The sequence below is a fragment of the Cynocephalus volans genome, chromosome 7, assembly GCF_027409185.1.
Source record: "Cynocephalus volans isolate mCynVol1 chromosome 7, mCynVol1.pri, whole genome shotgun sequence".
Taxonomy (NCBI): domain Eukaryota; kingdom Metazoa; phylum Chordata; class Mammalia; order Dermoptera; family Cynocephalidae; genus Cynocephalus; species Cynocephalus volans.
Genome location: NC_084466.1, coordinates 16,967,750 through 16,985,208, shown reverse-complemented (window position 1 = coordinate 16,985,208; position 17,459 = coordinate 16,967,750). Strand labels below are relative to the sequence as shown.

At 34.3% G+C, this 17,459-nt stretch overlaps 1 protein-coding gene across 1 annotated transcript in view; it reads left to right on the top strand.

Annotated features, from left to right (window-relative positions):
* Positions 1-17,459, top strand: part of DNAJC3 (DnaJ heat shock protein family (Hsp40) member C3) — a 73,817-nt gene that overhangs the window by 41,422 nt on the left and 14,936 nt on the right. Inside the window, exons 6-9 of the mRNA XM_063102989.1 lie at positions 1,141-1,322; positions 1,786-1,905; positions 7,266-7,371; positions 7,457-7,577. Coding sequence (XP_062959059.1) covers positions 1,141-1,322; positions 1,786-1,905; positions 7,266-7,371; positions 7,457-7,577 — 529 coding nt within the window. The remainder of the gene's footprint in view (positions 1-1,140; positions 1,323-1,785; positions 1,906-7,265; positions 7,372-7,456; positions 7,578-17,459) is intronic.

Genomic DNA, 17,459 nt, shown 5'->3' with positions numbered 1-17,459 from the left:
AGAGTGAGAAATTTCTAGAGAAGAAGGCAGATAAAGATAGGATTCAGAGGGCTCTGGGTTGGGAAACTTAAGTCTAGGGTTTCCTTGTCTCTGAAAGATTTAATGACACATGATTTCAGATAGAAGTCTATTAAAATATTCAAATAAAAGTGGTCGTAGTTCTTATTTACCATTTTCACAGTGCTTTGATGTACAATTTTATTTACTCTTGTCAGTAAACATATATAGAATGTGCATTTTTTGGATAATTTTATAGAGAAAATAATGTGAGTGGTCCAGTGGAATTCATGTTTTTCTGAAATTTTTTGTTAATGCTTTATTAAGGAAATAATAACTTTCAGTAGTTAGGCTATCCATTTTGACATTTATTATACATGATATTTTTTATGTAAAATGTTGATTTTGATAATCTTCACTTATGCGAAAAGTTGGCATGACTTTAGAACAGCTTTGAGAAATACGTAAAGATACTGCTATAGGCCTTATTGGTGAGCTTTTGGGTTTATATTTTGAAGCATACTAGTATGTTTACTAAATGTTGTGTACTTTTTGTTAACAAGAATGGTGAAGTCTCAACCTCCTGGCTTCTCACGTTGTTTTTCTTTTATTTCTTTTTTTGATATGATGATTTAATTTCAAGGAGGTGACATTTTACAGAAGAGAATTTCATTTAATTATCAGTAGAATAAAAATATTTTGTTAATTTAGAACCTAGATTTTATTTTTTAACTAGAAATTAGAATTGTTAAGTACGAAAATCTCATTATAGAGTATTCTCTTCAAATATACTTAATTGGAAACAGCCCTGTAATAGTAAATGCTATTATGTTTTCTTATTTTCAGAGTTTTAGAACTGTATAATTGAAGGAGGTAGGAAAAGGGCCTTGTTATATATATATATATATATATATATATATCCTTTCCCCCATTAGAATTTATTTAAGATATCCTAGAAGAAATTACTGTCACATCATTTTTGTCACATTTAAGTTGTATTAGACTTTTTAATACTATTTATAATATAGAAGTCATCACATTAATTGAGACTGTTTATGTTAATATGTATATAAAAATGTGAGATGCAAGAATGAATGTGCATAATTTATTGTTTCTTAAAGTCTAGTTCTTTTGTTTCTCAAGGTTTGTGTTTGGGATGCAGAACTACGGGAACTTCGAGCTGAATGTTTTATAGAAGAAGGGGAACCTAGGAAAGCTATAAGTGACTTAAAAGCTGCATCAAAATTAAAGAATGATAATACAGAGGCATTTTATAAAATCAGCATACTGTATTACCAACTAGGAGACCATGAATTGTCCCTCAGGTCAGTTCTAGTGATGTAATCATATGATCTTTTTTTTATGGCTGGCAGTAAGATAATAACCTCATCTTTTAAAATTTTAATACTAATAAAATTATGGTGGTTAAGTTTGCTTTTATATTCTATATCCATTTATATATTGTATGTTATCCCTGAGTTACTCTAATTTCACAGTTTATTGTCATGGAATATGCTTATTAAAATAAACAGGAGGGCTATTATATTTGCAGAAGAAAAATGAGTTGTTTAATGTATAACTCTACGTAAGTCATTTTAATTTGAATTAATAAGTGTGTGCATGGTACAATGTCCTATATAAAGGTACACATTAAATTATTGTCAGTATGTTTTGCTTGTTACAAATGAAAAATACTTTTTTTGTGATTTCTGTATTTAGTTTGGAAAACTACTCATTGCTTATTTTGTCTTGGAATATTTTCCTTTTTTAAAAAAAATTCATGAGCAGTGAAGTTCGTGAATGTCTTAAACTTGACCAGGATCATAAAAGGTGTTTTGCACACTATAAACAAGTAAAGAAGCTTAACAAGATGATTGAGTCAGCTGAGGAGCTCATCAGAGATGGCAGGTAAGAATATGCTATTCCAACCACCCAGACTTTCCTTATATGTCTGGTTGTGGACACAAATGAACAACAGAACTGTTTACTGCTTAGCATTGAGGGTGGAGTATTCTAGATAGCACAGGGCCTTAGCAAAACTACCAGAACTGTATAGTTTTGGAATAAGGCATAATATAAATAATAGTAATTGCTTAGTATCCTTACCAGCAGATGTATTTATGTTACTACAATTATTACTGTGTATCTCCTGTATTGGGCACTGAGCTATATACTGAGGGCACAGAAATGAATTTGACTATGGTTTTTGGAATTAAGTTTATAGCTTAGTGTGGGAGATAGACATGTAAACTGATTATTAAAAGCTAATGTGATACCAAAGTGATAGAGTGTGCAGAGTATAATGGGAGTACCAAGGAGGGCATTTAATCCAATCCAGGGTAGTAAAGTCTAGGAGTAAAAAGAGAAGCTTTTTGGAGAAGGTGATAGGTGTTGAAATCTTGATTTTAAAAAATAAGTAGGAGTTGCCAGAAGTAAGGGGTTGTGTCTGTGTGTAAGTGTTGTTTGTAGAGGTTTGTAGGCTGAGAGAGGAGGGGTTGAAGAGAGGCTCTGACCTCCTCCCTCCTAATTCTTTTGTAAGTTGCCATCATGAGAATGTTGTACCAAATTTCCCCTAACATCTTGCAAACTGTAACATCTTGCAAAACATCAATATCCTTGTCAGGCTATTGACATAGTTACAGTCAAGATACAGAATGATTCCATCTCTGCAGGACCCCTCATGTTCCTGTCCCTACCCCTTCTTTAGCTCCTAACAGCAGTCTGTTCTTCACATCTATAATTTTGTCATTTCAAGAATGTTATAGAATTGGAATCATACAGTATGTAAACTTTTGGGATTGGCTTTTTTCTCCTCAGCATAATTCTCTGGAGATTCATCCAGATTGTTGTGTGTATCAGTTTTTCCCTTCTGCTTACTGCTGAGTAGTTTCCATGGCATGAATGTACTATAGTTTGTTTAACCATTCACCCATTGAAGGACATATGGACTTTTTCCAGTTTTTTTGCAATTATGAATAATGCTTTCATGTACAGGTCTGTGTGTGAATGTAAGCCTTCATTTCTCTGGCGTGAATGCCAGGAATGTAATTGCTGGGCTGTGTGATAGTTTCACGTTTAGTGTTTAAGAAATTGCCAACTTGATTTCCAGAATGGCTTGTACCATTTTACATTCCTACACCAAGTGTTACATTTTTTTTTGTTTTAGCCATTCTGATAGGTGTGTAGTGATATCTCATTGCAGTTTTAATTTACATTTACCCAGTGGCTAACGATGAATGTGTTTTCATGTGTTTATTTGCCATCTGTATACCTTTGGTGAAATGTCCCTTCATGTCTTTTGCCCATGTTCTCATTGGATTGTGTGTTTTTTTTCTGTTGAGTTTTGAGAGGTTTTCTAGATGCTAATACTTATTTTCTCTCACTCTTTAGCTTGTCTTTTCATCCTCTTAACAGCTCTGTTTGATGTATACACATTAAGGATTGTTGTGTGGTAGATTGGGGGATTGACACTTCTAACATTCTATATTGTCCCTCTCTGGTAATTTACTTTATGTGATATTGTAATCTTTCTTGCTTTCCTCCAATTAATATTTACATGGTATGTTCTTTTTCATCCTTTTACTTTCAATCTGCTTATGTTATATTTGAAGCGAGTGTCTTGTTGACAGCCTTTAGTTAGGTTATAATTTTTTAATGCCATCTGCTGGTCTCTTTTAATTGATGGATTTAGACCATTTACATTTTATGTAATTATGATATGTTAGGGCTTAACTGGCATTTTATTCTTTGCTTTCTGTTTGTTCTCTGTTTTTCTCTTTTTTCTATCTTCCTGTTGGTTACTTGAACAGTTTTCAGAATTCCACTGGCTCCCTGCTTGGCCTTCTGTGACACCACCATGGTAGGGGTGTAGTGGCACCTTGTTATAGCCTCACTGGTGAGGAAGTCTAGGCTCTCCACTTGGCCTTTGCTGGTATTGGTGAGGGTGGGGCCGTAATTTTCTCTGTAGTGTTTGGCTGGATTAGAGCTGTTTTTGTTAAAAAGTTTTCTGCTTTGCTAGGCTGCCCTTTTCAGGTTCTTTGGCTAGGGAGAGCAGACTTTGGCTGGGATTTTGTTGTTGTTGTTCTGTACCCACTGTCATTTCTGGGTTGCTGGCATCTTCAGTTCCATGTATGGTATGTATGGAGCAAAAAAGAAACCCAGGAAACTCATCATCATGTTTTTCCTCAGGTCCTGATGTCACTAGCTAGTCTGCCTTCTTCTCTCTCCTTTTTAGAGTCTTATATTTAAAAAATATATATAATGTCTAGGATTTTTAGTTTAATGTCTGGAATAATTGGGAAATTTCATCTACTCCACTTTCCCAATAGCTAGCTTTTGTTTTAAATGTTCTACTTAAACCTGTTTTTAAAATTTTTTTATTTTTTAGCCTAACATACTTATGTTATTTTATTTTATTTTGGGAGAAAGATACAATAAAAAATTTATTATCTTTTCAATTTTGCTACCTCAAAATTTAATCAAGAAGAAAACTTCCCAAAATAAATATCTATTTTAAATTGGCTTCTACTAAACATACAAGGAATATAAACACACAAGGAAAACAAAAAAATGTTAGAGATATAGGTGGAAATTCAGAGATAATTTGTCATTTTAGAAGCCTGTTGCTTCCAAATTCTTTTGTTTTAAAATTTTCAGTGCTTAGAGGAAAATTTATACTTGTAAACACCTATATTAAAAATAAGAAAAATCTCAAATCAGTGATGTAAATTTCTACCTTAAGAAAATAGAAAAAGTTGAGCAAACTAAACCAAAAGCACATATAAGTAAGAAATAATAAAGATTCCAACACAAGTATATATAGGGAATTAAAAAACAATAGAGGAAATTAAGAAAACCAAAAGTTGATACTTTAAAAAGATGAACAAAATTTGCAAACCTCTATCTAGACTGACCAAGAAAAAAGAAAACCAAAATTACTAAAATCAGAAATAAAGTAGGGGCATTATTACATTGCCACTATGGCTTTTTGTGGTGGTAAGATTTAGTTTCTTTCTCTTTCTTGTTTGCATTTTTGTTCTACCAGTGGGTTTTGTTCTTTCTTGTGTATTCGTGGTAGTGATTATTGTTTTTCAGATTCCAGATGCAGGACCTCCTTTAGGATTTCTTGTAGGGCTGGTCAAGTGGTGAACTCCTGAAGTTTTTGTCTGTCTGGAAAATACACTATTTTTCCCTCCTTTCTGAAGAATAGCCTTGCTGGGTATAGTATTCTTGGCTGGCGGTTTTTTTCTTTTAGTATTTTGAATATGTCACTTTATTTTCTCTTGGCATGTAGAGTTTCTGTTGAGAAGTCTGCTGTTAGTCTGATAGGGGCTCCCTTATTGGTGACTTGAAGCTTTTCTCTTGCTTCTTTTGTTTTCTCTTTGTCTTTGAGCTTTTCCAGTTTGACTACAATGTGTCTTGGAAAGGATCTTTTTGGGTTAAATCTGTTTGAGGATCTTTGAGCCTCCTGGATCTGAAAGTCTGTGTCTCTCCCTGTAACCGGAAGTTTTCTGTTGTTGTTTTGACGAAAAAGTTTTCCATTCCTTTTCCTTTCTCCTCTCCTTCTGGAACACCACTGATTTGAATGTTTGTGTGCTTAAGGTTGTCTTCTGTCTCTCTTAGATTCTCTTCATTTTTTAAAAATCTTTTTTCCTTTTTTATGTCTGCCTGGGTTATTTTGAAAAGACTATCTTCAAGATCAGAAATTCTTTTTTCTGCTTGCTCTAGCCTGCTGCTTAAGCTCTTGGTTGTGGTTTTTTTTTATTTCATTGAGTTAATCTTTCAGTTTCATGAGTTCTGCTACATTCTTTTTTAAGGTATTAATCTCTGTAAATTTTCTCCTTCATATCCTGGATTTTTTTTCTTGTTTCATTGTGTTGTCTGAGTCTTCTTGTATCTGAGTTTCCTTAAGGTTGTTGCTCAGAATTCCTTTTCAGTCATTACAAGGGTTTCCTGCTTTATAGGGTCTGGTATTTGAGAATTGCTGTATTATTTTGGTGGTGTCATATTTTCTTGGGTTTTCATATTTCTAGTATCCCTATGTTGATGTCTGGTCATCTGGTAGAGCAGTTGCTTGTTCTATTAACTCTGGAGTGGGCTTTTAGGAGAGAGACATCCTCTTCTTTTTTTGGTCTCTGCTGGTTACTCTCCTTGTGTCAGTGCAGTAGTGTCTGGCAGGCTGCCTGCTTGGTGGCTGTGGCTGTTGCTATGGCACCAAGCTGCTTTTTTAGCAGCTGTGGCTGTGGTGGGCCATCCGCATGGAAGTGGTGTTTTCGGCATGCTCTCTTGCCTGCTTCTGGGTGGAGGGGTCTGTGGCCCTAGGTTCCTTGCCTTGGATCCGAGCATGCTCTCTTGCCTGCTTCTGGGTGGAGGGGCTGTGGCCCACACCACCTTGAACATATTTATTTGTGGTGAAAACATAAAATCTATTCTCTTAGCAACTTTCAAGTATACAATACATTGTTATTAACTGTAGTCACCATGCTGTACAATAGATCTTTTAAATTTATTTGTTCTGCCAGAAATCTTACATACATCCTTTGACCAGCATCTCTCAATCTCCCTCCACCCTCGTCCCCCCAGCCCCTGTAAACCTGTGTTCTAATACATCAGCATTTAAATGTGAAGAGTGCAGCACTTTGGGAATAAGGTGCTGCAATGGCAAATAAATACATCTTTTAGTTTGCCATTACTGAGGAAAGTTACTTAGTGTAGAGCATGACTAGTACTTTTTACCAGTTTAAAGAAAAATGCTGAGATAGCTTTTATTGTTCTTAGAAAGCTCATAAAGTTGGGCATTTAAGCAGGTTCCTTCTGTAAGGACTACTTTGTACTTAGTTGTGAATATTGACATTCATGGTATAAAATGGCATTTAACGGGTTTTGTTATTTTCATGAAAGTGTGCAGTAACCAAGAAATAAGACTTACTCTATGTTTTGTTGAAAGTGTTCAGTGTGGGTCAGACTTTAACAAGGTTCAAAAATCATGAACTTTTTTCTGTAAGGAAATTCATTATTTGGTTTGATTGGTACTCTCAGATATGCTTTGATTTGTCCATGTACATCTCCTATGGTCATGTTTTATCACATAACTCTTAACTGCAGAGCATACCTTCCATGCTACTCTAGATTAATGAGATAAAAGCAGTGTTTGAAGGCATGTGCTTATTTAGTTGCATTGATTAAATAACATATAGTTAGAGGACAGGGTCCTTTCTTCAGCTCTGGAAATAGAATTTCATTGTAATCATGATTTGCTCATTTAATAGATATGCAGATGCAACCAGCAAATATGAATCTGTCATGAAAATAGAGCCAAGCATTGCCGAATATACAATTCGTTCCAAAGAAAGGATTTGCCACTGCTTTTCTAAGGTAAACAGTTGACTTATTCCTAGAAATGTAAAAATTTAACATGTGGAATAATAACCATGAATCCTTTTCTCACATTTACTTTTAGGACGAGAAGCCTGTTGAAGCTATCAGAATATGTTCTGAAGTTTTACAGATGGAACCTGACAATGTGAATGCTCTGAAAGATCGAGCAGAGGCCTATTTAATAGAAGAAATGTATGATGAAGGTAAATCTTTAAGGAATTTGATTTGCAGTATCTAAAAGTTGATTATATGAAGTTAGCAAATATTAAGTTTCCTTTTATTTAGAACAGATTTACCAGAATACCTGGAAATGTTGACAATTTTAGAAAAATGGCAGAGAACTTGAAAATTTTTCTTTCTTAATGGAGCTTGAGTGGTATACTATGTGAAGAAAGAGTTCTGGTGTTGAAACCAGTTCAGTGGAATATAAATAAAAATTTTAGGTTTCTTTGTTATAGACAAGTTAGGGAAGATAAGTAAAACAGAAAATTTACATTAGAGATCTATCGTCTAGAGATAATCACTGTTTATTTTGGATTTACATTTTTCCAGACTTTTGTGTATGCACATAATATTACACTATATTTTATGCATATACACATGTATTCTGTGCATATACAAAATACGTATAATACATATATATACAAAGCATACATATATGTCATATATGCCTAAATATAAAATGATCATCTCTGACCCCAACCTGTTTAGTAATATTAGGACAGCTGCTTACCCTACTTCGTTCAAGTTGAAGTTACAGGAGAGATTCCTGCTAGATGTTATAAGGACATTGAATAAAGTCAGTGCCCTGTTACTGGAAAATAACTAAGGCATATCAAGTAATACACATTTCTTGAAAAATAGAATCCTTTTATATGTATTATTTTGAAATTTTTTCTTGTGACAGTATGTTAAGAAGATGTAAATGAGTTTTGGTTTTTTTTAAATGAGCCTTAGTGCAGAATTTTTGTTTCAAATCAGGTAAGGCACTCTAAATTGAAAACAGTAAGAGTAATTTTCTGTTACAGTTAAGCAAAGGGTTTGAATGGTGAAACTTGGTTTGTGGTACTCTTTTTTTAAGGCAGACTGGTCAATCACATTTCCTGCTTTGCCCAATTTGAAAAGAATCTTGCTCCTAAGCAGTTTCCAGGGAGCAATGACAACTCTGGTTACTACTATTTGTGGGACATTTTGTGGGACATTCAGACTTTGAGGTCTGACTGAGGCCTGAAATGTATGCAGTCAAAACAATAAGTCTTAATATTCATAAGAATGCTTCAATAAGGCATGTCATCCACATAGAAGATTCTTTTAGTATACTTGCTCTTTTCATGTTTGAGCTTCTGTATTTACTTGGCACGATGCCTTTACTCTAGGATTTTGTATTCTGGTTAGTTTTCGGAACTCTTCATCTAAGATACTTTTGTCATCTGTATGTAAACCCTCAGAATATAAAAAGCTTAGCTGTTAAAAAAATATTAAATCTTGTTGGCTGCTAATTATACTTTGAAAGATACTTTTGTAACTTGAATCTTAAACTGACTTGCCTTTTAGGGAAACTTGACAGCTTAATTCTTAAAGAAAAAGATGCCTAATACTAATTTAGTATAATTGATCTGTCTTTAAAGTCTGTTTTTTACCTTAGTACACTGCTTTTACATAGAAGTATATTATTTGTCTTTTGGGGAGGGGGTTTAACTATTCACTGGGGGATCTTTCTGAATTATGGTTTTATAAGAGTAAAATGGTTGTTTGAGTCAAAAGTATGGAAATTAAGCAACCAGAGAGAGAACAGGAAAATGGGTTGCCAGGTCTCTAAATCTGAAAAAGAAAGAAAAAAGTCTGTATAGCCAAAACTGACAGATATTACCTGACCTTTTTGGATTCAAATTAGAGGTTTGGTAATTGATGTGTATAAGTAGTAATCTTTCTTACCTAGTCTAAATAATAGTAAGTCTTTAGTTGAAATCCTGAGTTAAAATATGAATGCTTTCCATATTCTTCTGTTTACTTGTTTTACCTTTTTTTAAAGCCAGCAATTTAAAATGGTAGGTAAATAATGAATAAAGAATCAATAAGTTCAGGTTAGTGAATAATGGAACATGTAGATTTACTAATTTTGGGCTTATGATAAAATTCATCAGGAAACACTCACTAAAGGTAAGTAAAGTAAGACTGTTGTTTGAGGGTGCCTTTGAGGTCATAAAAAATGAAGCCTAACTCTTTGGATACCTATGGATCTTCTTTTTAATAGCTTTTGAGAGGAATAAACTGACATTGAAGCAATATTAAAAAGTTGGCCAAATTCCTTTGAATATAGTGATGACTCAGGCATGTGTATGACATAAGCAGTTATATTTGCTAAAACTTAAGCTATGTGAGGGCAGGGACCTGCGTATACCTTATTAACTGATGCACCCTGGTATTTGTGCCTGGCACAAAGCGGGCACTCATGTATTTCCAGAATGAATGAATGCATTTAATTTATTTAGTGGAAAGAGTATAGGATTTAGAATTAGTTCTGGCTTTGTGTCCAGCTGTGTGCAGTTTATTTTTTATTTTTAATTGTAAAATACATGTAACGTAAAATTTACCATCTTAACCATTTTTAAGTGTACAGTTCAGTAGTGTTAGGTATATTCACATTGTTGTCAAAAAGAACTCCAGATCTTTTTTACCTTGTAAATTAGATCTATATACCTATTAAACAGTAGTTTCCCATTACCCCCATCCTTCAGCCCCTGGCAACCACCATTCTTCTTTCTTTTCTCTATGAATTTGACTGCTCTAGGTATCTCATATATTTGGAATCATACAATATATGTCTTTTTGTGACTGGCTTATTTCACTTAGCATAATGTCCTCAAGGTTGAACCATGTTATAGTATGTGACAGGATTTCCTTTCAAGGTTGAATAATATTCCATTGTATGTATATACAACATATTTTTTATTCAGTCATCCATTGATGGACATTTGTGTTGTTTCTACCTCTTGGCTATTGTGAATAGTGCTATTATGGACATGGGTGTGCAAATATCTCTGAGTCCCTGCTTTCAATTTTGGATATATACCCAGAAGTAGGATTGCTGAATCATATGGTAGTTCTATCTTTAATTTTTTGAGAAACCTCCATATTTTCTGGGGTGGTTGTACCATTTTACAATCCTACCAACAGTGCACAAGGGTTCCAATTTCCCCACATCCTTGTCAACACTTATTTTCTATTTTTTTGATAGTAGCCCTCTTAATGGGTATAAAGTGATATCTCATTGTGGTTTTGATTTTTATTTCCCTAACGATGAGTGATATTGACCACCTTTTCACATGCTTTTTGGCCATTTGTGTATCTTCTTTGTAGTGCACTACTTTTGCCATATGTTTTCCATCAAGTTACTTAGCCTGTTATGTTTTACTTTCCTTATCTGTACAATAGGAATAAGAATAGTACATATATCTCATAGAATTGTTGTGACTAAATAAGATTATGCTCAGAAAATGTCTAGTGCAGTGCTCCTAGGAAACTTCTAAATAAATGGTTTCTACTATGCTCATTTTCAGGATAGTTGTTTGGAACTTGCCTTGACTTTTCTTTACAAACAATATCGTATGGAATAGTGGTGTTGTCTGAATGTCTCCCCAAACTCACACTGGAACTTAACCCCCAGTATGGTGGTGAAAGATGGGGCCTTTAAGAGGTTATTGGATCGTGAGGACTGTGCCCTCATGACTGGATCGATCCATTCATTGGAATAATAGATTGATGGTTTAATGAGCTGTCATGGGCGTGGTTCTGATGGCTTTACATGGAGAGCAAATGAGGTTAGCTTTCTTGCTCAGCCCATTCTCACCATGTGACACCCTGGTTGCCATGGGACCCTGTAGAGATTTCCCAGGAAAAGGTCCTCATCAGAGGTGCCCCTTGGACTGTGAACTTACCAGTCTCTGAAACTGTAAGAAATAAATTTCATTTTCTTATAAATTATCCAGTTTCACATTTTCTGTTCCAAGTGACAAAAAATGGACTAGTACAAATAGCTGGCTTCTTAGACTGCTGCATTAACTACATTTGATACAGATGTTATTTTAGTGTTACTAGTAATATTCAGAATTCTGAAAACAGAAGCCAAGTAGTGCTTTTTCTCGATGAAGGGCTGGCCTGCGCAAAATTGTGAAAGAGGTAAAGTTTATCTTTGATATCGTATGATGTTGTCCTGTAGGAATATTCTTCTGCCTGCTTATCCTAGGACTCCACCTAGTGATGCTGCTTAGGCCTGCCCTATGCAAAAGTATTCTGTGTTCAAAATTCACACCACCTCCTTGGATCAGCAACTTGACACACCCCCTCCCACCCTGTGCACAGCTTTTGTATGAGGGGTGAAACTTAAGATATCTTTATAAAACACTGATAGGTTTCTATTTCTATGAGATAAGCATTTTTAACCAAAAGGAATCTGAGTAGTAGAATTTCAAGTGCACACATCAGGCAGCCTAGGGTATGGTCCTTCATGCCTACAGGACTCATCCGTAGGCACTCTTCTGAGTGGATAACATTTCTCACAGCTGCTTCTTGTTTCAAGGTTGTTGACCAGGGGTTCCTGGTTCCTATTTATGGGTATGAAAAGGGGAAGAGATTGGTCTTTTTTGGAAGATGATGGTTATATTTAGGATAATACCTAAATTTGGCTTTATAAATTGGAGGCTGCTTATATAGTGATATTTTTACACACCAACCATAATGACCATGGACACATATAATCAGAATCTATAAAGCAGATTTTTCTGAGACTTCCAAATCTTGAAATAGGAGTATCTACGTCGGCTTCAACTAATGAACTGGAAGAAGATGGTTAGAATAGAAAAATGGCTAGCCTTTTGCAAAGACAACTAGTGGGATATGGCATGTGGATTGATGAAGTCCTTTGGCTGTTCATCTCATGTACTGTAAAATCATGCCTGCAACTTTTATTCATACACAGCCTTCTTAGCCGCAGATTCCTCTTTTCATTTGAGAAATGCATAGTTATGAAGACTACATAGCTACCTGCTACGTGGGGATTGGTACATTTACCAATTAGCTGAGATTTAGCACGTTTGCCTAGCGTATCAGTTGGTAAAACCCTATACCCCCTACAGTGCCAACCCTTTGAATCTATGAGCTTAATATGTAGGTAAGGAAATAGGAAACAGTCACAATAGTTAAATAATATTATTCAGGAAGGACAGCTCAGGAGGGACACTGCAAGAGCAGGAGCTGTAGCTGGAACAGAAGCCCAGAAGCCAGGGACGTGGGAGAGTCCATCGCCTTTCCCAGAAGTGACAGACACATTTGAGTAGGACAGAGAGTAGGTTTGGATAGGGGAAATAGGTCATAGATATGTTTTTGTTTTGGCTTTTTATTAACAAAAATGTGATTACCTGTGAACAAACAAGTGTAACCTCAAGTGATGAAAAGCTTTCTTTAAAAGGGAAAGAAAAAAAACCCCAAGAATTTCTTATTTTCAATAGAAACAGATTAAGTACATGGAATAAGGTCTATATTTGTGTTTGCCTACTCTGGTGCTTTGAATATTTGCTGAAATTTCTTAATTGTTGATAGAGAAATTACTGCACAAGATTTCAAATCTTATAATTTGACAGGAACTGAAATTCCTTTTTTTGTATTTTACTGTTAGCACTATTATCTCTTTCCTCTTATAAAATTGTAAACAAAACATGTGTAGAGCATGTTAGTATATCAGACTCAGTTAGAATGAAGGCCAAATTATGTCCCCTCTGTATAGAATTAAACATAGTAAGTCTCCTCACTGTTTAAATTGGCCTAAAATATAACAACTAGAATTGCCCTCAAATTCCGAGGTTAGGATGTGGTCTAGTGCAGGGAAGTAGTAAATTGATGGGAAAATTTGACTTTTAATTTTTTAGCCCTCTTTACTGTTAGAAATAGCTTACAGCTCTTGTACAGCTCTGTGCTAATAATGAGGCTATATCATAAGGGTTCTTGGATAAGAACTTTCCCCCTTGTTTTCTTAAGGATCAATATGCATAAAACATAGGGGTAGAAAACTTTTTATTTTGTTATGACATTCTCACAGCACGTAAACATTCCCCCCAAAATTTTATTATGAGAAATTTCAAATATTGAGAAAAGTTGAAAGAATTTTACAGTGAACTCCCATGTCCTCACTATCTAGATACTGAACTTAACATTTTACTGTGCTTTATCACATTCATCTGTCTCTCTGTTCCCTCCATTTATCCATCAGTTCATCTTTTTTTTTTGATGCATTTGAAAACAAAGTTGTAGACTTTGGTTCACTTTTCCCCAAATACTTCAGCTTGTGTATTATTAACTAGAGTTTGTTTACTGTTCTCCTTTTTCTCTTTTTTCAGGAATAATTTTAGATACAGTGAGATACTATTCCTAAGTTCTGATACCTGTACAAAAATTGTTCATGACACGTTAAAGACAGTAAGACACTTGTTAAAGACTTTATTTAATGGGGGCCATGGTGATAGGTATTAGGACCACTGCAGTGGGGTATTGTAGTGGGGGTTGCCTTTGAATCCAACAAAAACAAGTGGGGATTTGTAACCAAGAAGGAGGGTGGGGTGGGGGGGTCAGTGGATAGAAAATTACTAGGAGGAAACATCAGGGGATTCTTGCTAGACCAACCCAACAGTCTTATTGCTGAACGCAGGCCAGTGTGGTACAATATGGAGGCTGGGGGATGAGGAGGAATGTGATCAGATATTGAGGGTGGTCAGATAACAAGGGTAGGGGTTTTTTGTTAAACTAACTTGGGGTTCTTGCTAAGGACAGAGAAGGAAGTCCAATGTCGGGATCTAGTCAGAAAGAGGACTCAGAGGAGCCTGACTAAAAATTTGGTCAAAGGAGAGAGTTTGTCAAACCCAAACCTCTATCAAAATACAGAACCTTACCTTCATGTCCCTTACCAATCTGTCCCCATCCCAGTCCCCCACAGGTAACTGTCATTTTGATTTTCATCATCATAGATTAGTTTTGCCAATTCTAGATCTTCACATAAATAGAACCATATAGTATGTCCTCTTTTGTGTAACTCTTCTTTCATTCATCATGTTTTTGAGACTTACGCTGTTACGTGCTTTGGTAGTTCATTCTTTTTATTGCTGAACAGCAGAAGTTGGCAGACTTTTTCTGTAAAGGGCTAGGTAGGTAGTAAATATTATAGATTTAGTGCACCATATGGTCTCTGTTGCAACTACTCAACTCTGCAATTGCAATGCAAGTGACAAAAGACAATACTCAAATGAATAGGGATGGCTGTGTTCCATTAAAACTTTATTTTCAAAAACAGGTGGTGGCCTGCTGGCACCTCTTTTCCACTATAAAAGAGGGAAAAAGCATTCAGTATTTCACTGGTAATCCTATCCCTGTTGAAGAATATTCCATTTTATGAATATTTCACACTTTATTCTTAGAATAACTAGACACCTCAAATGATTTTTAGTTATGAAAAAAGCTGCTATGAGCATTATTCTACAAGGCTTTTTTAAGGCATGTTTTCATTTATCTTGGGTAAATGTCTAGGAGTGGAATTTCTGGGTCATAGGGTAAGTTGTTTGCTTAGTTTTAAAAGAAACTGCCAGACCCTTTCTAAAGCAGTTTACATGTTACATTCCCACCAATAAAGTATGAGAATTCTAGTTGTTCTGCATACTTGCAAACATTTTGTTGTCAGTCTTTTTAATTGTATACATTTTGGTGTGTGTTAGTATCTTATTGTGGCTTTAATAAGTGTTTCCTTTATGATAAGATTGTTGAATACTTTTTCATGGGTTGTTTGTATGTTCGAACATATTACTTTGTCAAGTGTTCTTCAAATGTTTAAGTACTTAAAAAATTTGTTTTTGTTATTGAGTTGTAGATTTTATATATATATATATATATATATATATATATATATATATATATGTTTTTAATTCTGTTGTAAATTACACCAACATTTCTAAAGTTAAACCAGCCTTGAATTATCAGGACAAATCCTTCCTGGACAGGAATTAGATATTGCTGGATTTGATTTGCTAATATTTTAAGAAGACTGCATCTATATTCATGAAGAATATTGCTCTATAACTCCTTTTTTGTAATTTTTTTAAATCAGATTTTAGTGTTAAGGGTGTATTGGACTGAGTTAAAAATTATTCTATTCCCTCCTCATTTTCTGAAAGTTGTATGTGATTGGTATTATTTCTTCTTTAAAATTTGAAAGAATTCACCAGCAAAATCATTTTGGTCCTGGAGTTGTTTTTTGTTGTTGTTTTTGTTTTGTTTTTTTTTTTAGTAGGAAGCTTTTTGATGACAAATTCAGTTTCTTTAATCAATATAGGGCTATTAATTTCTGTTTCATCTGTGCTAGTTTTTGTAAATTATGTCTTTCAGGGAATTTGTCCATTTCTTCTATAACGCTGAATTTGTTGGCATGAAGTTCATAATATCTTTTTTTTTTTAATGTCTAAGATCTGTAGTGATGATTCCTCTTTCATTTCTAATATGGAAAATTTGTGTTTTTTTTTTTCCTCTTGATCAGTATAATTGGTTAGAGTTTGGTCAATTTTGTTGGTCTTTTGAAGGAACCAACTTATGAATGTGTTAATGCTTTCTATGATTTTTCTGTATTATTTCATTGATTTCTGCTCATTATTTCCTTTAACTTACTTTGGGTTTGTTTTTTGCTTTTCTAGCTTAAGATTGAATTATCATTGATTTTAGCCCCCTCCTTTTTCCTTTTTAAAATATAAACTTTAATAGCTGTATTTTTCACATTTTGTTACTTTCATTATCATTTCGTTTAAAATGTATTCTCATTTCCCTTCTGATTTCTTCTGTTATGCATGGATTATGTAGATGTGTTTTGTTTAATTTTTAAATATTTGGTGGTTTCCTAGGTATCTTATTATTGATTTGTAATTTAATCTCATTGAGGTCAGAAAACATACTGTGTGATATCCTTACTTTTTAATTTATTTAAATTTATTTTGTGCTCCAGCATGATCTGTCTTGCTAAATGTTCTATGTACACTTGAAAATATTTTGTAATTTTGGGATAAAATATTTATGTTTTTCCATTAGTTACTGAGAGAAGAGTTGTTAAGACCTTGATTACCTGTTGTGGAAATTGTGAACTTTTCTCATCCTCTCTTTAATATCGTTGACATTTCCTTCATGTATTTTGAAGTTCTGCTGTTAGCAGCCTACACATTTATGACTGTCATTTACAGAACGTTTTTTGTATATTCACTCCTTTAATTATATTTTTGCCCATTTATATGTAACACAAATTTTACCATACTAATCATTTTTAGGTGTATAATTCAGTGGCATTCATAGTGTTGTGTGACCATCACCTCTAATTATTTGTAGAACTCTTTCATCACCACAGACAGGACACTCACCTATGATACAGGTTTTATTACCATTTTGCAGATAAGGAAACTTAGGCTCATGTAGATCAAGAAACTAGCCCAAGGTCTCACCCAGCCAGGGCCCATGTATGGGTGTGCAGATCTATATCTATTAACTTAAAAAGATAAGCATATTACTTGGAGAAAAGATTATTACCTGATTCCATTTTCACTTGCATATTTGTTCTTAGAAAGTCTAGAAGGACGGAGATGTTAAAGATGATTATTTGTAAATAGGATCAGTATCTATCAATTTAATACCTATATAGTATTCCATTATGTATGTGGTTAGCATTACTTTTTAATTGTCTTTTTCCCTCCTCTGTAAGAGCATTGAATTTTCTTTAAGCCATAGAATATCTGCACATGGTAAAATTGCAGAGTTAAAAGACAAAATACATAAGTAACAAAAGTGCTCCCCCCCAGTCTCACATCTTATTTCTCACTGTTAACCACTTTTAATAATTTCTAATGTTAGCTCTTTTGGTGGTTACCATCATTATTCTAATTCAAATGTCTTCCTCTAGCTCTTGATTTATTGAATCTAGGTAGTGTCCCTTGTCTACCTGCTGGAGAAGAGGAAGATTTGAGTAGACTTCACCAGTTCCTTCTATTCTTTTTCACCTCCAATTTTGGTCG